Raw genomic sequence first — 22,665 nt, 5'->3', positions numbered from 1 at the left:
GAGACCTCACCAGCACAGAGTAGAGGCACAGGATCACAACCTTTGACCTGCTGGCCACACTTTTGATGCAGCCCAGGATACGGTTGGCTTTCTGCAAGGGCACATTGCTATCTAATGTCCAGCTTGCCATCCACCATTACCCCCAGGTCTTTTTCAGCAGGGCTGCATTCAATCCTTTCATTCTCCAGCTTGTATTTGTAGTAGGGGTTGCCTTGACTCAGGGGCAAGACCTCGCATTTGGATTTATTGAACCTCATGAAATTCACCTGGGCCTACAGCTCAAGCCTGTCCAGGTCCCTGTGGATGGTATCCCATCCCTCTGGTGTGTTGACTGTACCGCACAACTTGGGTCATCAGCAAACTTCTCGAGGCTGCACTTGACCCCACTGACATTGTAATTGGTGAAGATATTAAAGAATGTCAGCCCCAGCACCAACCCCTGGGGGACACCACTCATCACTGATTTCCATCCCGATGTTGAGCCGTTGACTACCACTCTCTGGACTCGATCCTGCAGCCAGTTCTTCATCTGTGACTTGTTTCTAATGTTTCTTTGGGCTGGATAACTCAAGTTCCAGCCCTGTATTGCGTTGTAGATAGTTTATAGAAACAGCCTACACTACATCAGGAGTTGAATAGGGCTGAGATTTAAGCTACATTTGCTTTCAGCAAGCATTTCTCTTAACCATAAATCATCTGTGGAACACCAGTAAAGCTCATTAATTTTAATGATAGATTATTACAACCATATTTTCCTAATATTCATACATAAACTTTTTACTGCACGCACATACATAAGCTGTGACTCAGCAACTAACACTAGCAGAAACCTCTATCATGTCCTAGTGACTGCCAAAAATATATATTTGAGACTTTCCTGAAGCAGATGATAATGGAATATAGAATCCATCTCCTTTGTGGTACTGTAGGCATAAATTAGAACTGGGCTTACAAAGTATGATAGCTGTTTATTATTGTCTGGGTAGCATACGTCTCCACTGAGAAAATATAGAATACCCTGAGTTGGAAGGGAACCATAGGAACATCATTTTCCAGGGCAGGCTTTTTATAGTAGCATACATATTTCTGGAGTAAACTTGTGCAGACTTGTTAATACACATATTAGGAGACAAAATGTTTTCTGGTCTCAAGAAGGAGAAATACAATTGAAGAAACTCTTAGAAGAGGGTATATAAGAAAGTCATCTGTTTAAGGAGATGCTCTTTATCCTGAAGGAAAAGAAGTAAATGTAAAAAGGTTTACTTGATGGCTTAAGCTGCACAAATAAGTTTTTAGCTTCATGCTATTGAAGCTAAAATTGAATCATAGCATCTGTTCTGTATTCTGTTCTACTTCATAGTTTTATCAGTTACCTTTTCTTGTATTGATGTTGTGTTGATGGTAAGGCAGTGTCCGAAAGTTGGTAAACAGGTTAATATGTGGGCACACATTGAGTTCCAAATTTATGAAAACTCTCTCCCCCTTCTAAATTTAGAGATCATTAATGGGAAAAAAAGAAAAGCAAGCAACTGCAAATGTTCCACTTCTTGGCTTTCGCAAATAACACAGTGTACTAACTGGTCTTTCTTAGTTTGTTGGTTTAAGTGTTAAGTCTCTATCTCCAGTTTCTCAGAGTTGGGCTCAATCCAAGTTGTTCTGCCTACTAATGTATTTCCAGTGCCTCGCCCTGTCTCTCGTCCTGGCACAGGGAAGAGAAGATGCACTGACAAAAGCTGCTGCCTGCACTTAATGACCTAAAGAGTTCCTGCCTTTTTATTAAAAGAACAATAGCAAAACTTTTCCATTTTAGGCTGTGGCTGGATTTGTTTCTATATTTTATTCTATGCCTTTCTGCATTTTACATTTTTAGCTGTGAGACCTGCATGGCAGCTTGTTTTTTCCTCTCTGTTAGGAGTTCTGGGCCAAGCTTAGGCTGAATATTTTGAGAATAACTGAGAAATGAAATAAAGCCAAAGTAAGACCTTTATCAGCGTGAACAAATAGAGGTAAAATAGGCAGTGAAGAATGAACTGTAAAATGTTTGTACTGTAACTAGAATTGCCCCAAGAATAAGAGTTCTTAAAATATTTTCCAAGAAATTAGGGTGGATGCTATGGCTTTGCTTTCATTCTGCTTCTACAGATGGTGTATGCAGTTTTGTTTGTTTTCCTCATCTGTTCTTGTATTGATAACCAGAGGTTTGAAGGACTGCCCTCCAGGAATTGAATATGCCAAGGATTTCCTCGTTTAGTTTCCAAGCAGGCATTTTTTGAATTTTAAACTCATTACATTATCTGTTTCTTACTTGGTTTTCTTTTGTTAACCAAAAGTTTCCAGTTGTTAAGTGCAAATACTTTTGTTCATTGGATGTTCTTGCTTCAGATTCTCTATAATGGCCTGATGTGTTGACCTTTTTCTCTCTAGATGGCAGCATATCTATTTATTTTGACAGCTTAAAGTCACTGTTTCTTGACACTGCCACTAGGTTAGAACAGTTCTTTTTTTCTGCAGCACTTCAGGGTAAGTGTTGCTAGTTCAGGTGCCATGGTGTGTCTTGCTGCTGCTTACTATTACAGAACTCAGAATTCTGTTTGCAATGCTAGATTAAGGAAAAGATGGTAAAGAAGATCAGAGGCCTTCTTCCAACAGTAGAGTAGCTACAGAGAACAAAATTAGTTGTGTTTTCATTGTTCTTCTTAAGCAGTTTTGCAGGCAACAAATTGCTGTTGCTTATACCTTTTGAAATTGGTGTATGCTAGAATGGATCAGAAGAAGGCTGACAGATTGATGTGTCCGTGTTTTCCTTCCACCTTGTTGAATTTTATTTGTTTTGTGAATCTTTTTGGGGGGTTTTCTGTTTAATTTACAGTTAAATTACTTCTTTTAAATTGTTCTTACTTTTATTTTCTTTTCCTAGGTCAACTGTACAAGCTAGAAGGGCTGAAAACCATCGCTGTCACAACCAATGGGATCAACTTAGCCAGGCTATTGCCCCGACTGAAGGAGGCAGGACTGAATGCCATCAACATTAGCCTGGATACTTTGGTTCCAGCTAAATTTGAGTTCATTGTCCGGAGGAAAGGTACAGATTTGTCTTCAAAGGCAAAGTTTTTAATACCAGCAGGAATGTGAATTGTTTGATATGTCTTTCATGGTCAGTTGTTTCGGAAAAGAAACGAATTAGTGTCCTTTTGATTCCAAGGAAAACAACCTACGCTAGCAATTTAGATTGTGACTTTCCTTCTTTCTGCAATGCTAAGAGATAGAACCTTTAGTTGGATTTGTTAAGAGTAGAAGAGGCTCAACTCACCAACCACAGTCAGTGGTGACTCTGTCTACAGTTACCAGTACCTGTTTGAGTACCGGTTTGTTGTGGAAATCAAGAGAACTCTCCAGATCTTGTGCTGTTGTTTAGTATTTTTCGAAGGAACACATTTCACTGTGGCAGCCAAAGATTAATATACTGCAAGAATCAAACTTCGTGTGACAAATAACAGAAGTTTCTGAAAGCTACATTTGGGATGTGCCAGCTGTGTCTCATTTCTGATTAGTGGTGTTTCCTATGGCACTGCATTTTAAAAGTAGTACAAGTACAAACTGTGCCTGACTTCATTTGAGGAGAGATACAAGCTTTGTAACTTCTCTCCAGTTGAACTAGTAATTGCAAACAATTTCAGTAATGCTTAGATGTTTCCAGTGTTAAAAACCCTTGTTTAAATGAATCCTGAATTCTATCTTAAAGTTTAGCAGAAATGTTTGGGCTTCCTTCCCTAAACCTAAAACTGATACAGTTTTATATCATTCGGTCTACAAATGCAGGCTGTGAACTTCTAATTCTGACAAAATTTCCAGGTAGCCACTAGATGGTGCAACAGCTTAAGCTAAATGCATGGTAAGGGGTGAACAAATCTGGGATACTGTGAGAAGTAACTTCTACGTTTAAATCACTCCTCTATCAAATTGAAATTCTGTTGACAAATGTAGAAAGGTGGTTTTGTCTGCAGTCTCTCTGGGAGTGCTTCTTCAGATGTCTACATCACAATGCAAATATCTCTTCCTGTCAGAAATCTGACTGTTTTATTAATGTGGTTGTGTCATGGCATAATTGGCATGCAGAGAAGTATCTGGAGTATCTAATCACAAGCAGGTGGTGACTGTGCTCTTTTCTTCTGCTCTCTGCATTTGAATATTACCTGATTTGTGACATTCACTAGAAGCAGGCTCTTCCTTTGCTACTGAAGGGGTAAACCTCATCCTGAAGCTCCCTGAATTATATGGCCACAGCTCTTCATATCTGATTGGAAGCTGTTAGGAATGCGCTGTTTATAGTTAAATTAAAAGTTAGCAAGGAAGAAGGATAACTTTTATTTATATAAACGTTCTCTTTTTCCCATTTTAAAATGAAAAAGGGCCTTTAACCACAAAGAGAGAAATTGCTCTTCTATGTACCATAGAGGATGAACAGAGAAACTTCTGTGACTTTCTTTTTTAAAGAGGAGAATAAAAACTCCAAATCATATATACTTATTAAGATCAGGTTAAAAACAGCATTGCTTTTGTGGTTGTTGTTTGGTTTTGGTTTTTTTTTCCTTTTGTTAAGGGCTGGAATTATGTAAAAATACTTTTTAAATTGTTTTTGAGGTTTTTTTTTTAATTTAATAGGAGATTTCCAAGTATGGAATGAGCAGAGAATAAACAGTCTGCCCTACAGTGCTACCTTGTCTCGTGTGGCAGTTCCAGAGGCGACCAGATGTAGCTCTGTTAAGGTGAGAGGGATTCCTGGTCTTAGACTCCTACAGTCCAGTAAATTCTGTGGTAGGCAAAGGTTTCATCTAACTGGAGCTAGCCAGGAGCTCAAGAAACTTGAAATAAATTTTTCAGGTCCTCTGGGAACTTTTTCCAGGATTTTGATGTTGTATCTTTAATGCACTGATACCACTGATGAGTAAAAGCACGTTAGAGAACCATAACATTTCTGTTCCTCTCTATCTACCGCATTTCAAGGGATGAACAAATAAATAATATTTGGTGCTGCACGTAGCTGTCCAATTTGTTTCATAGCCTGCATCTTCTTGTTTTGTTCAGTACAAAGCAAATTAGATATTTTACTGTAATTGACTCATTAAACATTGGCTTGAAGCCTATGTTCCAGCAGGGATGAAACACTGGGAGGTGTCATGCTTCCCATATGTGATTGTTCTGGACATGTTGAAGAATCTCTACAAAGTCCTACTTACAAGCACTATGACTCTACTTTAAAGTTGGATTAGGTTATGGTTTCTTAAAAGACGAAAATATTGGATTTTTTTCAATGTTTGGAGAAAGCTTGAAATTTCAAAATGTCCAAAAAAATTTTGAAAACTTCTGCTTCTCGACAATATTTCCTGAAAAAATAGCATTTCATCTCTACTGTAGTGTACAGAAATATTTTGGTTTTGTTCTTTTTGGAGTTCCATTACCACGCAAGGATTTTGATCTAAAAAGGAAGTTTCAGTTAGTACCTCATGGCATACAAATGGACTCTTAACAGCTTTCCATGAAGAAAAGCAGAGAACAGTTAACCTGAAAATCTGCAGTGCAGTTACAGATATATTTTTAATGTAGTAGGTTTTTAGTTTGAACGATTACCCTGCTCCCAAACTCTTTGAGCTTGTTTCCACTAATAGTAGCTGTTAATCAAAATAGGTTTGTTTCTTTTTTTTTCTCTTTTTTGTCTGTGTGTAGATTTTTGATAGCATGTGTTAGAGTGGCAGGAGGTAAGAGGTAGAACTCGTTAGAACTTTGGTTTAGATGCACTGCAAGCTGTGTTATTCTCCTATACCTCTATATACATTGTTTTATTGTTGTTTTATCTGTTGCTTGCTTATGACTGCTTCCTGTCTCTTTTAGTTGATTTTGATTTCTGCATTCCTGAAGTTGCACATAAGGTTTTCTTAGCTGTTGTGGAGCTTTTTGATCCCATTTGAGGCTCTGGGTTGTGCTTACAGCAACGTATCATTATCTCTCTTGCCACATTCAGCTCATAAACTTAATTGGAAGCAAAACTACCACTATGGCTGCAAACTTTCTGGGTGCATGCAAAACAAGTAGGTGATGAAGGAGAAGAATTACAGGTTCTAACTTCAAACAGTTGCTTGCAAGAGTTAGGTTACTATTCCCTCCTTACTCTTCACATTCTTTTTGTGGCCAGGAGCAGTATTGGTTATGCATCTCCTGCTTTCCTGTGTTTGTGCTTGATACTCTTACCAGATAGGAAACAGTAAACTAGAAGTTTCACGTCTCTCTTTTCTACTGTGATATGGAGCACATTCAATGTCAAGTGTGAAAGAATGTTATTAAGTAAGCTATTACTTGTTTTTGGTAAGCACCGACAGATAATTAAGTTACAAACATTTCTCTAGAGAACCTGAGTTTCCAGTGGATCAGAGATGGGAAAAGAAGGCTGACGAACCTACCTAGAAAAGGATATAATATAAATAAAAACAGCACAGGGATTGTCAGCACAAACCTTCTGGAAGATCTTGCCCTTTTGCTAGCATATGTAAATTATTTGCTGTTGAAGACTACAGCTTAGGGAGGAGTTGCTCAGCCTCATACATTGTCTTGTCATCTGCATTTTGAGTTTTGAGTTTTGAGATTTTACCATCTTAGACTAGGTAAGAGACATGCTTGTGAACAAGGTATTTGCAGCTGTGCACATCCACTCACCAGAAATGTGTCCCCAGTGGTCTGTAACTTTGTCTCATTCTTGCTACTATCACCTTGTTTCTCTGCCAGCTGGTGTGACAAGGGAAAGAGTAATATGTGAAATCTAAAAGTGATATCTTGATGAAAGGTCTTAACTTTAAAACTAACATAAGGTGTGATTTGAATGAGTTGATTAACAGGCTTTCTTAAAGGCCTTTGGAATCATAAAATTGCATACCTAATTTTTTTTCTTCCACATTTAAGAGGTACATCTAGATGGAGAAAGTACTTGTCCTGAATTAACTCTGTATCTGTGCCTGGGAGCTGATGACAAGTACAGACCGTACTAAAGGGGAGGGTGAATCTGAGCAGTTCATCTCTTGGAGTCATTGCTGCTTTTGACATATTTCATTTGTTTTTAAGGGTCAAAGGACAACTTACTGCTTTTCTAAATGCTCTGACTCGTGCTCCCAACATTGTGGTCACCAAATCCACGAGTTCAAAGTAGTCATAAAATGATAGTCGTGTAAAATGCTGCTGCTTGTGATCTTTAATAGCTTTGGAAGCCAATTAGGTCTGTAGCAAGGGGGAAATGAAGGGTTTTTGTTTGTTCCTAACTCAGCTCTTCCCCACACGCACATTTTAAAATACCCTTAGCAACACTGTAAAGACCAGATTTAGACCAGTGAGAGTCTGCTGTTTTAGCAAAGACACATGTGCTATTATTATCAAATAAACATTAATTTGGTATTCTTTCTTCATTCCATCTGGAGGCAATTCACAAATGTGTGTCACTCCCTTTAAGACGAACATAATGCAAAGCAAAGTTGAAGTACGGAGAACTGGAGAGTCATACATTAATGTTGTATTAATGTCCTAAGATGCAGAAAAGCATCTGAATACTTTTGATTACCCAAATACCATTAAAAAAAAAATGTATCTCACTAATTTGACAACAGCAACAAATGCTGGCAGCCTTAGGGGAGAGAGAGAACTGAAATCTCTTTACTTGCATCTCTTACTTAAGCCACATCTTCTGAATTGGATTGTTTTGTATGCTTTTTTTTTTTTTTTACGGTCATCTTTTTCCTGTATCTCCTTCCATGTTCTGTTCCTGTGTAAGCAGGAAGAATAAAAATTTCTTTTCTATATCTTAGGCTTTCACAAGGTAATGGAAGGAATCCACAAAGCCACTGAACTTGGTTACCATCCTGTTAAGGTAAAGGAAGTGTGAATCTACTCTTTTAACCATTGTTTTTTTACTGTAACTTGTGATAAAAGTTGCAGCTCACCTGCTAGGGAATTTATTTCCCCGCCTTCTTGTCCTAACCTCAAATGATTTTTGGCAAGTCACATCAAGAGTTATTCGGGGGAATTCATATCTCCTCGTGCAGCTCAGAGTATAGTTCACACTGCCACAAAGCATATTGATAGCCTAGCAGCAGACTGCTGGGTGGTCCTGCTCTGTACTTGTCTCCTCCTGCCCCCTGTATTGAGTTGGCACTTGTCTGACCCAGCTATGAACTTGGCTGAGGGAGTTAACAGGCAGAAAACAGCCCTGCAGAAAGACATTTTTTTTTCTGGTTTATCTCCTTCATCTGCTCATAGCAGACTCTGATGAGGACCAGTGTTAGAGACAGGCAAAGGGAGTTTTCCTTTGGAGGTGCAGGTAAATCAACTTAGCTGTAATATGAAACTTCACCCTAACTCAGCTTACAGTTTACACTTCTGTAGCAGTTCCTTTGTTTCACCAGTGTTTTGGAAGATCGAATAAGTGTAAGTGGTTTAGGCTATAAAGCTCTGAAAAACACCAGCCAAAATTCAGACCCTCCGTCTGAGAACATTGTCCTGCATCAACAGCTCTTCTCAATTTAGAATAATTTGCAAACTTAGTATACCTTCAAATCCTGCAGTGAGATCATTTATGTAAATGTCAGAGAGAATCACAGAATTGTAGGGGTTGGAAGGGACCTCCAGAGATCATCGAGTCCAACCCCCCTGCCAAAGCAGGTTTCCTATACCAGGTCACACAAGTAGGTGTCCAGGCAGGTCTTGAACATCTCCAGAGAAGGAGACTCCACCACCTTCCTGGGCAGCCTGTTCCAGTGCTCCGTCACCTCACTGTAAAGAAGTCTTTTGCACATTTGTACAGAACTTCCTATGCTGCAGTTTCTGGACCCAAACCAGAATTCTAGGGGAACTGCTATAGCGAACGGTCACTAGCATGCCCCGACTCCATTTACTATAACCTGTTTGACCCCAAAGTTTGACAGAAATGATTGGCTGTGCCATTTCAGTCTTGCCAAATTATCTTTTCTTTCAAAATATGTTGTTCTTTTTATTACAGACAGACTAGGACTACAAAGTCTTGTGTAAGATGTAAGGAAGTCATTCTCTGCTTTCTAATTTTAGTTGTCTGCTTTTCCTGCAGGTAAACTGTGTGGTGATGCGAGGTTTGAATGAGGATGAACTGCTGAACTTTGTGGATTTCACAAAAGATCTGCCCCTTGATGTGCGGTTCATAGAATACATGCCCTTTGATGGTAACCATTCCTTCTCTGAGATTTTGCCTGGTATTTGTTTGCCATGAATATATGTGAATCAGGTTGGGGTTATTTACTCTGTGGGCTTTTCTCCAGAAGTTTTGGTGAGCTCTCCTGGGGAATTTTGAAATTCCCTGATTTTATTTCATTTGCACCTTGCCTGTCTTCTGTGGGTACACTGGTGAAAGATTAGTAGCAGAATTAATTGGGACTGAGACGCCTGTAGGGAAAAGTGAGACCTATTAGAAATGTAGAGGTTGTTCTTTCCTAACTAAAAAACATAATACCCACAGTTTACAGTTGTGCTGGTTTTGTTAATTTTAGGCAATAAATGGAACTTCAAGAAGATGGTAAGCTACAAAGAAATGCTTGATACAATTAAACAACGATGGCCTGAATTAGAGAAATTGCCCTGTGAAGCTTCCAGCACAGCCAAGGTGGGGATAGACAAAGAATATCTATGTAGCATATGTACTGTATATATTATCTCCCTTTACCCCACATCCCCAGAGTCTGGTAAGTTCAGCATTTATATTTAAAAAAAAAAAAAAAAAAAGCAAGAAGTACTAAGTGTAGTAACTGTGGAATTTTGGTCAAGCTGCACACATGTGGTTTGACACTTACTTAAAACACTGGTTGTAATTTTTCCCTTTAGAAACATAGTATGTTTACTAAATGCATCAGTGAGATATAAAGAATGACAGGCTTGCATCCTATATTCTCACATTTTGAAACTTTTCACAGTCTACATCTGTGTGTCTGACTGCACATTAATGAACTTGGTGAAACAGCTGTTCACGGAAATAATAGCCTTGCTTTAGTGTGCAAAGTAACATGGGGAATTTCTGACCCACGTGAATCAGTATCTCACGTCTCTCTGACTAAGAACATTCATACTACCAGCACCTGCAAGTCAACTACAGTGGCAAACATATAACAAATTTGTGCATTTCCACAAATGGAATAAAAGAGGCTGGAACTTCTGACAAAGCTAATTTTGCTTTTCTGTCTTGTGTAACCTTAGAACCAGAGAAAATTTTTGTTGAAGTGTCTTCTGGTCTTTGGGCACACAGAGGTTTTAAAATGAGACCTTTAGTATTGATTCCTTTTTTTCTCCTCTCCGTTTCTGTAGAGCTACAAAGTGCCACATTTCCAGGGACAAATTAGTTTTATCACCTCCATGTCAGAGCACTTCTGTGGATCCTGCAATCGGCTGAGGATAACAGCAGATGGGAACCTGAAGGTTGGTAGTGGAAACATGATTCTCTTTGCTTTCGTGAGGCTAAATTGGCATTGAAAATCTTCCCTTAAAAGTAGATAGATTGAAAAGCAGGATGGAAAGATGCTTAGTTACCATCAGATAACTTCTAAATTATCTATCCTTGATTTTCTGCTGTATGTATTGTTTAAGTTTCTTGGGCTGCTAGGGCAATGTTGTAACACCTTTTTTGGTTTCTCTGTTTTGCTAACCTAGTTAATTTCAGCTGCAAAACATCAGTTTCAGGGCTTATAAATATAAATATTTATTTTAGTCTTTGACATAAGAGCATCTTAAACATATGACCAGCAGATGATTTCCCATTGAATTGAGATGGGGGAAAAAAGTATCTAAGCAGTGGTTAGGGCTTGGCTTTTGTATTCCACAAGGATCCTGTTCTGTTTCACCAAAGATGTCCTTGGAAATCTTATTCAAGAACAGCCTGCATATTTGCTCAGCAGCTGCAGAAAGGGGAGGAATAACTATTTCCTGCCACGTTGAAACTGGCAGTTTCTAGGGGAAAATTAAAGTTTTCAGTTAAAAATTGGCACTTATACATTGTCACCTAATATTGACAACAGCTGTGCTGCTGTCTAAAGTCAGATGACCAAGGTAGCCTGAAGGCCCAATGGGCTTAAATGTTATGTAAGCATTTGAGGCTGTCTATGCACATACACGAAAGAGAGAGAAAGCAAATCATCTCCATCAACCTTGTATTTCTTCAATACCTAAACCTCAAAACGCCTTACTCTGTAGTTACTAAGAAGTACTCGTTAAAAGACGAAATGCAATAACGATAGAACTGAAACTTAGCTGTATGACAGAGAACAATAAAGCCCTAAAAAAAGCTATAAGATAGGAGAATTGATAGTCAAAGAAATACTCTTTGCATAGTATTTGCAGTTTGAAGGAAATTTGCCAACATGGAATCTGCTCAGTTAAAGGAGGAAAAGATGTAAATCTAATGAATGCTTACTACTTATTTCTAGTAGCTTCGTTTGAGCCTGTTTTCCTTTTTGAGGAAGTCAGTCTGGTGTTGTTCAGCAGGACAGCTAAAGGTAGCCGTGCTTATCTGCATTTTATAGTATCAGATTCCTATCAACACTTTTCTTTAACTTACAAGCTCATTTCAACCAGACTTTATGTAAGGACTTATGTCTTAAAGTTAATAAATTGTATGTATGAAAAAAGCATTTTTGTCTCACTTTCTTAAAATAAATTCAGTTTTCTCATGGTAAGCTCAAAAAGCAATTACTAGGCTGCCTCAGTACCCAAAAAGAATCTTAAACAACAGGTAAGCGATGTTAAGGGATTCATGATTCCCATTTAAATTTCCAGTTATATTGCCCCTTGTCCCTTCCCCTCTCTTCCTTTTTTTGCCTTCTACCTCTTAGAAGATATCATCTATTGATTCTGATTCAACCCATTACTGGGCAAAGATGTATAGCCATTTGTTTAGTGTTCTGTTCAGAAGAATGATTTGTGTTTTTAATACAGTCATATTTTGCAAGCTATGGAAGACACATCCATACTGTTGTTTGGTAACTGCAACTCTAATTAAAAATTGAATCCTCCAAGGGATTAATGGTTTTGTATAAGGTTCAGTATGAGCTTGTGTTCATTATTACTCAGCATCTAAAACCAGAATTCAAAAAGGGCGTGGTATGGTTGTTGGCTTCCATTAGTAAGCTGTAATGTATCCATGGCTTGTCTTCCCTACATCAGACTAGCAAAAGGGAAGAACCATAGTGTTAAGAATGATAGCAAAGCATTGTGCTTACTTGCTAGCATAAATCTTCCTATCAGAATTCAGTTACGTATTTGATAGTAGCAGTTACACTTAGTCATACTAATGGTGAAATGTTTGTTTTATGGGCTCAGCTCATGCTGCTCTTAGCTGCAAATAATCATTAGGGTATGCTTTTCCTTAAAGCTGACCATGGAGAGCTGCTTTGGCTTATGGCTTGGCTTGTAAGGCAACCATTACAACAGCATTATGTTGTCATCTTCAGAGACTGACAGAGTTCTAGGAGTCTGTGAAATAAGATGGTGTTGTCTTGAGGCAGCAGCTGTGCAGTTGACTTTCCACTTCACAGAAGCCTCTTATCATTGTTCCAAGCCTTGTCCGTGATAGGAGGATCACCTATTTTAATCTTTCCTGCTTCTTTTGCTTCCCTGGGTTGACTCTAGGTGTGCCTGTTTGGGAGTTCAGAAGTGTCCTTGAGAGATCACTTGCGGTCGGGTGCCTCAGAGGAAGAGTTGGTTCAAATCATTGGAGCAGCAGTGAGCAGAAAAAAGAAACAGCATGCTGGTATGTTTTTTGTACTGGAGGAATAACAGCAGTCAGTAGGGTAGGCAGTGTTATTCTATTGCAGTGGGAAACGTTGACTTGCCAGAAAAAGAAAAGGAAAAGGTTCTTAAATGAAGCTGCATTAGTTTCCCATCTGATAAGAGCATTTTTGATAGGAAGTTTTTCATTTACCAGTCCTACAGGTCCTCCAAAATTTGAATGCCAATTTAGAATTTCCTAGTCCTTCACAAGATCTGGCACCCTGACTGCCTAGGAGTCTTTCAGTGTGCCTTTTGTCTTCAAAGAGGTGCAAATACCATTGTTAATGATCACAACAGTGAAGTGGAAAGCTAAGCAGAAATCAGTAGGGTTGTACTGGATCCCTGTTTTCGCAGAAAGTTCCCTGTAAAATAAGCACTAAAGCTGAATTGAGCCGATGGCTATTGGTACAGCTGCTTCATTAAGATGCTTCTAGAAGTGACAAGACTTTTTTTGAGTACACCAAAATATGTTGCCAATCTAGCGCTCTGGATAAGGTAATGATGCAAGGTCCATGATAATACAGTCATATCTGCATGTTGTATTAATCTTTTATATTTTATATATATTTTTTGTTTTCATTTATATTGACATAAACTCTATTTAAGTCACATCTGAGCCTCAGCATGTTGTGGTAATCTGACTGGACGTGAGAATGCTGACCTTTTACATATTAACTGTCTTCATGAGCATGGAATAATTGCCTTTATGTTGGTTCTCTTGTTCTCTTGCAGGTTTCTACCTGTTTACTAACAGTTAGCTTTGCCCTTCTTCAGTTACACATCAAATAAATTTAAGCAGCAGCTTGTAATTCTGACCATAGACTTTCTTGTAAAAGTGCATTTCTCTGACCTAAACAAAATAGTGCCTTGAAAACCTAAGGGTAGGAGGGAAAATTGATTCCTTTACTTTTAGACTATTCATTTCTGAGTTTCTGATTTGAGAAAGTGAGGTGTTTTCCCATCTAGTAAAGGCATTTCTGCCATTAACAATATTTACCTGATAATTTCTTCTTCTGACTTGTGTTAGTCTCTTACTATCCTTGAGGATTTAGAAGATGAGACTTCTTTGAATTGAATAGCTGTTAACAGCTTACTCCTACAACGGATAAAGTTAAATGCTATTCTTAAGAAATAAGATTGTCCTAACTTGTTTTAATTCTGTGCTAGTTAGACTGTAATTCAGATTACAGAAGGTTTTCTGGGAAAAGGTTCTACAGCATTATACATACATAGCAACTTGGAAACTATGGCAGCTATTTTATTTTTAATATTATACTAGATTCCTCTTTCTCCAGCTCCCTTGATCTTTATTGAGCTTTGGTTTTCCTAGCATGCAGGTTGCACTGTGAAGAGCAGAAAACTAAATATATATGAACCAGATGCATGACTTAAAACCTAAAAAGCTAGGATTTTTATGTGTTCCTTATTTTATTTCTAGGCATGTTTAACATTTCCCAGATGAAAAACCGTCCAATGATCCTGATTGGCGGGTGACAAATCAGTACGTAATAAACATACCATGATTTTGTTTGGTTTATGTCTTTTTGGGAGCAGAGTGGATTGGGCTTTTATTTTGAATCTGTGTACACTTCTGGTTTAGGAAGGGAAAGATGTTTCTTAGTTTTAAGAATAACTGTATTTTAAGCCAAATTTCAGAAGAAGGAGAGGTTTTATGTGCCCTTCCTCTCACTCTTTTTATTTTCTCTAATTTTGAGAATCATTACATTTTCCAAAGGGGTCACTAGCTTCCTCTTGCCAGTCTGCTTTCTTTGTGCCTAACAATACTATACTAACTAATAAGGCAGTTTAGGGATGAGTTTTATGAAGCTTACTAAATGGCAATAGAAGCATAAAGGATTCAAGACTTATTTTTATTCCTGAACTAAGAAATTCTCCTTTGGCTACAATATGTAAAAGCAACAACATGACACATGCAAGGCTTCTCAGCTCCTTAGTTCTTTCCTTTAGAATCTGGAACTTGCAGTTTCATTATTTTGAAATATTTTCTTAATGTTGCAAAGTCTCAGGGCATAACCTTAATAGAAGAATCCGCAGAATCTGATGTCTCACCACTCCTACAGATAAGAGCTTTTGTTTTTATTTATGTCTATTGAAGACATGTTTACTACCTTTCCTTTCATTTTGAATATCTCTGCACAAACGATGAGGCATTACTGGGGATTCTCTTACAGATTCTTTTCATATATCTTTCTGCGTGGCACCTCTTCCATGCCAACACTTTCTTATTTTGTAGCATAGCAGTCTTTGGGAATACTTGCTAGTCCTTAGAAGCAATGAAACTGCTTCTGATAAGCTCTTTACAATACCAGGCAAAGCATCATTAACAATATCAATAATCATATACAAGAAAAACAAGAAAAGGTTGACTCACCCAACGGGTGAAGAGGGTCTCTGGCTATAAAGCATCCCTTCTCAGGAAGCAGCCTCTATCCAAGAGATGTTCTCTTTGGAGACTGGCCCTTAAACGAGCCTGGGGCGTGGACCCAGGGTTATATGGGAAGCATAGGTGAATTGCTTGCACCTGTGCCCTGTGGGGTCAGCCATCCCCTTCACCAGGTGCTCAATCATCAGTCCAGGCCCTGACATAACAGTCACCTTACACCTATTTTCTTCAAAAGACCAAATAGTTGTGAGAGTTAGCATTGTGAGCAACATTTGTTGGGCATTGTTCTATTGTGTCTTATCAGTTGGGGGGCAGGAAAGTGTAGCGGGGTGGAAGAGAGTGGGCCAGTAACTCTCATTCTCCCATTGATGCTGTGCAGCTTAAGCACAGCTTTTAAAGCAAGTTCCCTTGCAAGGAAGGGTAATGTGCATTAACTTGTAGGCTTTGCTACAAGTGATGCAGTAACAGCTGTATTTTGAAGCAAGACCCTAGTGATTTTACTGCTGTTGCCTTTGTTGAGAAATACATTCCTCAGAAGTCTCTTAATACTGTCACTGTTTTCACTGGGAATATTTTTCCCTTGCTAGACTGTCTTTTTCCATGTTGAGTTTTAAATTGAATGGCTTTAGTGATGCAAGACTAACTAGCTAAGTTTGCTTTTGCTCTTTTTGTATTTGGCAACTGTCTCATTGTGTTCCAGTCAAAGGAGAAAGATGAGCTATTGCCTGAAGTGTACACTCACTTGTTACAGGAGAAAAATATTTTTTTCTTTAAAGATGATGGAAAATACTAAACTTCCTACAGTTGGATGAGACCTATATCATTTTACAAAATGATTTTGAAAATACCTGCACTCTGAAGTTAACATTCATAGTAATGTTTTGGTATGTAGAGATCAGATCTATCTTAATTCCTTTTGAAAAGTACTCTCACATTGTCTGATATACAGTAAAAGAGAGAGAGATCCTGTGTCCAGGTCCTCCCCAAGCTGTTCCATCTCCCTTTGATAGTAACTGATGTCAGAATCTTCATCAGTGGTACAGGGTCCATAACTGGAGATGAGTGGAGACAGTCTCACTCTTTGCACATGGAGAATTGCATTCTGAATGACTAGAATTGATTTAATGAACGCTTTGGAAAACATTGAGTGGTTTCTCTAGTCCCAGTATGACAAACCTGGCTTCTCCTCTGCACTATAACTCTGAGTCTTTGCTGTAATATGATTTGTATGCTATTCCCCTTACTAAAACACTCCTTTTGGCAGGTTGTTCTCTTCACAGATTCATTTCAGTAGTGGAGAGTTCTTCTTGCTTTTAAGTGTCTCCCAGCTTCTTTCTTTTCCCCCATCACCACGCTAGCTGGAAGCTAACTCACTTAACTTTCTACCATACTTTACTGTTAGTAGGGTCAAAAAGAGAAATAGTTTGTCACATGGGTTCAGTTGTATAACGTGTAGTGCTATGGAAAACCATTATCCATTTTTTGTATTTGCACGAGCAATGCATGAATGCAGATGACTGAAAAAAGGCAAAACAAAGATATTTGCATGCATTGCTGTCTATTGCTATATTTTTACTTCCCACTTTACTTGAACTAACACTACTTCCCTTTGCTACTCCCTACTGCCACAAAAAATCGTGCTTACCTGCCTTCACACTTGTCTGCCTTTGCAGTCCAGATTCTCTTGAAGACAAGACACTGCAGGAGATCAGCTTTAATTTCAAAGCCAATCAGGGGAACCAGAAGAATAATTTGAGTCTCTGCATTTTTGAAGGCACATTCACATTATACAGCAGGAGCTAAAGAGAAAGGGGAAGAAAAGTTTACTAAGTATAATGTCCGTGCTCTTCTAAAGCAGAGTATCATTATTTTCAAAACAGTTGTGTTCACTTAAACCCATTCCTCTAAGGGTAAAGACATTACCATTAAAGTTGTAAGGATCATAATTTTGGTGGATAAGCCATCAGTTGTGGATCTGAAAGGGCTTTTGCTTGAATTTAGAGTATTACTGGGATTATATTTTAAAAAGCATACGTATCTCTGGTTGATTAAACTTCAGTAATGGGCACTTTCCAATCAACAGTTGGAGGGTGAGATGAGAAAGCTGCTAAATACATCAGTCTCTAGTTACAGCAGAAGCTGGGACAAGGAAGACTAATAAAAAGCTGAGGAACACAGCTAGAACGTTATCCATCCTGTTGTTGTAATGTGGACAGGTCAAGGCAGTACCTGTACGTCTGTGCAGTAAAGGTAACTCAGCGAGGTGCTCCACATTTCTCACAAAGTACTGGAGCTCTAGGAGAAGAGTGGTTATCAGTGGCTTTATTAAAGTAAGACTTAGCTACTTACTTCTACACCATTTCTCTGTACTTAATACAAACCTCTTCTTTTATGTGAAAAAGACTCCTTCTGTCTTGACACTTGGCATTTATCCCTCTGCAAATGCCAAAACCCAGGGATTAAATGTGAAAGGGGCAGGAGGGCTGGGAGCTATGCCAGCTCAACTTGGAACATAGCTCTTAGTAGATTTAAAATATGTCTATGAGAGGAGTGTGAGTTTTCCAGTGCTTAAACTTCAGCTGTCAGCAATGTGGTTAGAGCTGGCAGTAATAAGGAAGGTTCCCATCACAGAGCCACCCTGCATGCTGTAGACAGTGCAATTGCAGGTGGTGCTTCTGGTCCTTGCTGTCCTCAGGTGCTGGCATGACCCTCCTGTGCAGGGGATGAAAGCAGGGAAACTGTAGCTGCCTGTGCTAGGAGAAGGTGTTTCGAAAAGAGGAGCTGAGAATCCAAGTGCAATAATTTTTTTTACTTACCCTGCCAAGCTTTCAAAGAAGACTGGAGCTGGGAGTCTCAAATGGGTACTGAGATGCTGTTTTAGGCCTGCTGTTCTTGTAAGCTTTCTTGGCTGCTATTTCTCAGTAAGCATTGATACTTTTTAGAAGCAAGTTGTTTCCTTTTGTCAGAGACTTATAATAAGTGTTTTAAGTCCCAGTGTTCAGAATAACAAGTCAGCAAATGCTGGTGAGTGGGTGAGTGGGAAGACAAAGCTTGAAGAGAAAAGGGGATGTTTTTTGCAGGTTTCTGAAGTTTTTTGTAATACAAAAGGTCCCAAGCAAGGTTCCACCAGTGTTCTCAGCTACTGCAGACTTAGCTTAACTTTCTGGTTAGTCAGGCATCCTCATGTTGTTTTCTCTTCTTTTTTCAGAGCCTGCATTGATGTCATTCCCTCTATGCCAAGATGCCCTACAGAATCCTCCATATTCAAAACTGTGGGGCCACGCATTTAGCCATCGGCTAACTTTGAGAGCAAGTTTACCCAAGCAAATGGGAAAAGCATTAATAAGAAATAAACTTACAAAACAGCTTATCCTGCCAAGATTTCACCCAGAGCAACAGTGGTACCTAAGGACAGGAATTCTAAAAACCCAGCTGAGAGGCTTCTGTGTCTTCCAAAAGGACTTGAGCTCCACATCTGACACAAAGTGCCTTGAGCCTTCTTCTGTTGGCCAAGTTTCTGTGGACCGTCAGTCCAAAGAGGCAAGTCCAGGGTCTGAATTCTCTAACAGGAATTTGGGATCTTGCATCAAGATCCGTCGTGCCTCTGATAACTTGACTCACACAGATGAAGAAGGACGGGCCACAATGGTGGATGTTGGAGGGAAACCAGATTCCAGAAGAAGTGCTGTTGCTGTTGCTTTTGTTCGCCTGGGTGAGAAGGCATTTGGGATGGTGAGGCAGAACCAAATGAAGAAAGGGGATGTCCTGGCAGTAGCACAGATTGCAGGAATTCAGGGAGCTAAACTGACCAGCCAGTTGATCCCTTTGTGTCACAACATCCCTCTTAGCCATGTTGAGGTGTCCCTGAGCCTGGATGAGGCCAGATGTGCAGTGGTGATTCGCTGCTCCTGCCAGAGCTGGGGGAAGACAGGTGTGGAGATGGAAGCTCTGACAGCTGCCAGCCTGGCTGCCCTGACTGTGTATGACATGTGCAAAGCAGTCACACATGACATTGTCATTGAGGAGGTGAAGTTGCTTAGTAAGACAGGTGGGCAGAGAGGAGACTTCTCTAGAAGTTTAGAGTCTACATCGTATCCAGACACCTCCAGCCCTCTAAATAACCACTGCTAGAACACAGCCTCTTACTGAACAGCTTTCACTCAGCAGTAGTAAGCTTGTAGGCCTCAGTATATTACTATCCTCTCATTTTGCCTTACCCTGTCACTTATTTCTGAATGAACAGAGGAGCCACTTAGCCAGCTGCTGAGTCAGTGGCTTTTTTAGAGGACAGACTTGTCTGCTCAGCCAGTAGTTTCATTTTAGTGTCCTCACCATGAGGTTGAGCAAAGATTCCTAGTTATAGTACAGAAGGTTTCTTTTTCTTCTTGCTGTGAAATATTCACAGCTGCTGTCATCACACCATGCAACTGTGAGCTCTGGAAATGAAACGAGTGTTGAAAGTACTGTTATTTGGCAACTATTCTTAAGTCAAGGATTAGGATTTCAGAACTGCTTCTGTCTGTCTGTGCCCCCATCCCCTCAGATGAGTTTAGATGGTGGCAGGGAGAAGAAAACAGCTCTGAGAATTTATCGTACGTCAGAGATTGTGGTTGTGAAACAGTCAGGGTCAGAGGGGCAGCTCCTGTCCCTTTTCAGTGATACTGCAGTGGGAAATATCCACCTCTCAGTTTCAAAACTAAAGGAGATTGCAGCTGCCCAGCTCTCTCTACCTTGAACACTGTGAAATATGGTGTAGAACATCAGGTTTCTGGTGTTGGAAAAATTATTTGGTTGATCTGAAACATAACTTTTACAATTTCAGAAGCATGTTCCAGCATTTTGATCTTGGCACACAAATACATTGAGGCACTGTCTGCATGCATGTCTGCAGTAAGAGTTTAACTATGCCATGCATGGAAGTAGGTTTCAGCTCTCCCTGACTTCAGTAAGAGCTGTCAGATCAAGCCCCAGAAGACTACACTTTTTTAATTTTACAGTGCAGCTTCTAGTAACCACCAAGCTGCATGGTCCTGACAAGTGAAAGACTAAGACCAGCAGCCACTTACTTGGAGGATTGGGATTGTTACTCTTGCCTCAGACAGAGTGTTTTCCTGAATTTTCTCTAACTTGCTTTCATGAAGTCTGCAAGTATTTAAGTCGTCCCATGTAAGTTGCCAGAAGTGGATTGTCATGTAGCTCTGAATAGATTTGATAACTGATTATCCTAAAAAGAAATTAGTCGGCATTTCATTTTGATGGATCCCTTTTAAACATAGCTTATATGCACAGAAGATGATATTTTTACCTTCGGTTTACTTGTTTTCTAGTACTTATAGCTAATGTGAAGCTCCATATGGTTCAGGGTGCTGCCTCTCAATACGCACAGAGCTGAAGACAGCTTTAAGTTAAGGAGGCTGCTGGGAAAATTGTCTTAAACTGTGCAAGCCATTGCTTCTCATGGAATAAGGTTAAACTGTGAGCATCAGTAAAGCACACAGCACAGTCACGCACATCCTGCTCCTTTAAAGTAAGCACAGGTCTACTATGAGGAGTCAGTAGGAAATACTACAGATGTATTCACTTATACATTACGAATTTCATACAGTAGTTAACACAGAAAGCACTTCTTCCATTGCAGGTTAATTAGATTCTTTTTTTTCGTTGTCATTGAGGTCAGGCACACTGAACAGCTACAGCTACTGCTGAGCAAGCTCAGATAAACAGAGGGAATCTACATAACTTAATAACAGAGATGCTCAACACTACAAACATTTGTGGGGCTAGATTCACTGTTATACTCCTGATTCCATCAATATCACTGAACTGTCTGTAAATCAATAGTAAGTCAGCTTGACATTGTATAGGGGATGGCAGTGAATTATCTCACTCGAGCACCTTCCCCAGATAGGCACTAAAAATTCCAGCTGACCCTGCAACCATGAGAGACCACGTGGAAATGCTGTGCACATCATCTCCCCTCATCAGCGTAGAAATAAATCCCCTGGAAAAAGCAGCATGTATGTAACCTGCTAAGTTAGCTGACATACACAAGCACTTAACTTTCCCCCCCAAGCCCCGCCACGCATAGCACACGCTGCCATCCCTGTCTTCACCCAGTCTTGAAAAATTAAAGAAAACCAGACATACTCAGTAGTAATAAAACGATGCTTTGGGGCACACGATTCTTTGGCTTCAGAGAAGTTTGCTGTCATGCTGTAAAGCTCACAGAAAAGACTTAGAATCATATCAGGTACTACAGAGCACATGCATAATCACCAGGCACATCTTACCACTTAACGCACATCTCACTACATACTTTCTTGGGTTGAGAGTGACTAGAAGCTTTGGGCAAATGTACTTTGGTGCCACTTCATGCTGATGTTCTATCGTCAAGTCTCGAAACTATGCACATTTATAGATGATGAAACATACTTCAACAGAACATTTTGCAAGAGAAATGAGCTGGTATGTTTCAGTGGTGCTGGGTGGGCAATGGTATACAATGTGATGAATATTTTTTGAAGGCTTGCTTTTTTTTTTTTGTCCACTGTTTTTAATAAATGCTTGTTGTAATTGTTTCACATTGTTTTGAATACATTTTTTTTCCCATTCACTCATTGAAAGGAATGCTTGGTTTTTTAGTCCTCAGCTTCTATAAGTAGTTAACTCAGGGTGAGCAACAAAACAGACTTTGAAGGTTACCATGATTAGTCAGCAATTAGGAGATCAATCAGGATAACATTACTGCAAGGAAGCTACTATTTCTTTTTATGTTGTTGAGTGAAACTCAGCTCTACCTGACTGTACTTAAATAGAATGATCTTGTAGGCTTGGCAACATAATTTATCATTTCACCTTTAACCCTGCTGCCTCCCACTTCTCTGATTACATATCAGGGGATGCGTATAACTATAATAAATGCACCTCACCCGTTTTCCTTCTTAGCCTAAGCGGCCACACACTGAAATGAATGCGCACGGAACTGCCTGTACACAAGTCCATCCCTCCTGAACAGTGAAGGTTGTAATGGAGGTTCCCTTTCTGATCCAGCTGAGATACCAGGGGAGATCTCGCCTTGTTTGCTATCTGAAAGGCCGGTAGGAAGTAGCATTGGTGGAGCAGATTGCTGTATCTTGTTGCTCAGTGCAGCCCCAAAGGAAGCCAACAGCAGGCACTGTGCAAGAGGGCTGAGACTGTGACCGTACTGCTGGAAAGTCCCCCATCAGGCACAGCCTCAAAATGCTGCTTACCCTGAGACTATAGCACAGTACTTTACATCCACTTTCTGATTCCAGATTAGGAAACAGGTCCTAGACTTTTGACAGTTCAAAATGCAGTAAAGCAACAAGCCTACCATGTCTTTCTGGAAGATACCATAAGGGCAAGTCATGCCACTAACGCTTTACATGCCAAATGCAACTGGAACACAAAGCAAGAATTCC

The 22,665-nt window shown here is 39.6% G+C and overlaps 1 protein-coding gene across 3 annotated transcripts in view; it reads left to right on the top strand.

Annotated features, from left to right (window-relative positions):
- The window catches only part of MOCS1 (molybdenum cofactor synthesis 1), a 33,692-nt gene extending 11,888 nt beyond the window's left edge, over positions 1 to 21,804 (top strand). The window contains exons 4-11 of one of the 3 annotated variants that reach the window (XM_042810947.1): positions 2,918 to 3,082; positions 7,845 to 7,906; positions 9,119 to 9,230; positions 9,555 to 9,667; positions 10,363 to 10,473; positions 12,679 to 12,799; positions 14,258 to 14,305; positions 18,432 to 21,804. In XM_042810947.1, coding sequence (XP_042666881.1) covers positions 2,918 to 3,082; positions 7,845 to 7,906; positions 9,119 to 9,230; positions 9,555 to 9,667; positions 10,363 to 10,473; positions 12,679 to 12,799; positions 14,258 to 14,305; positions 18,432 to 19,354 — 1,655 coding nt within the window. In that variant the 3' untranslated portion in view covers positions 19,355 to 21,804. Of the gene's footprint in view, positions 1 to 2,917; positions 3,083 to 7,844; positions 7,907 to 9,118; positions 9,231 to 9,554; positions 9,668 to 10,362; positions 10,474 to 12,678; positions 12,800 to 14,257; positions 14,321 to 18,431 lie in introns of all 3 variants that reach the window. The other 2 variants (XM_042810939.1, XM_042810929.1) reach the window with 2 other exon arrangements.
- Positions 21,805 to 22,665: the final 861 nt, after the last annotated feature.

Source organism: Centrocercus urophasianus, unplaced genomic scaffold, assembly GCF_019232065.1.
Source record: "Centrocercus urophasianus isolate 14NV4802_14NV808 unplaced genomic scaffold, USGS_Curo_1.0 seq_10, whole genome shotgun sequence".
Taxonomy (NCBI): Eukaryota; Metazoa; Chordata; class Aves; order Galliformes; family Phasianidae; genus Centrocercus; species Centrocercus urophasianus.
This window is presented reverse-complemented; position numbering and strand designations above follow the sequence as displayed.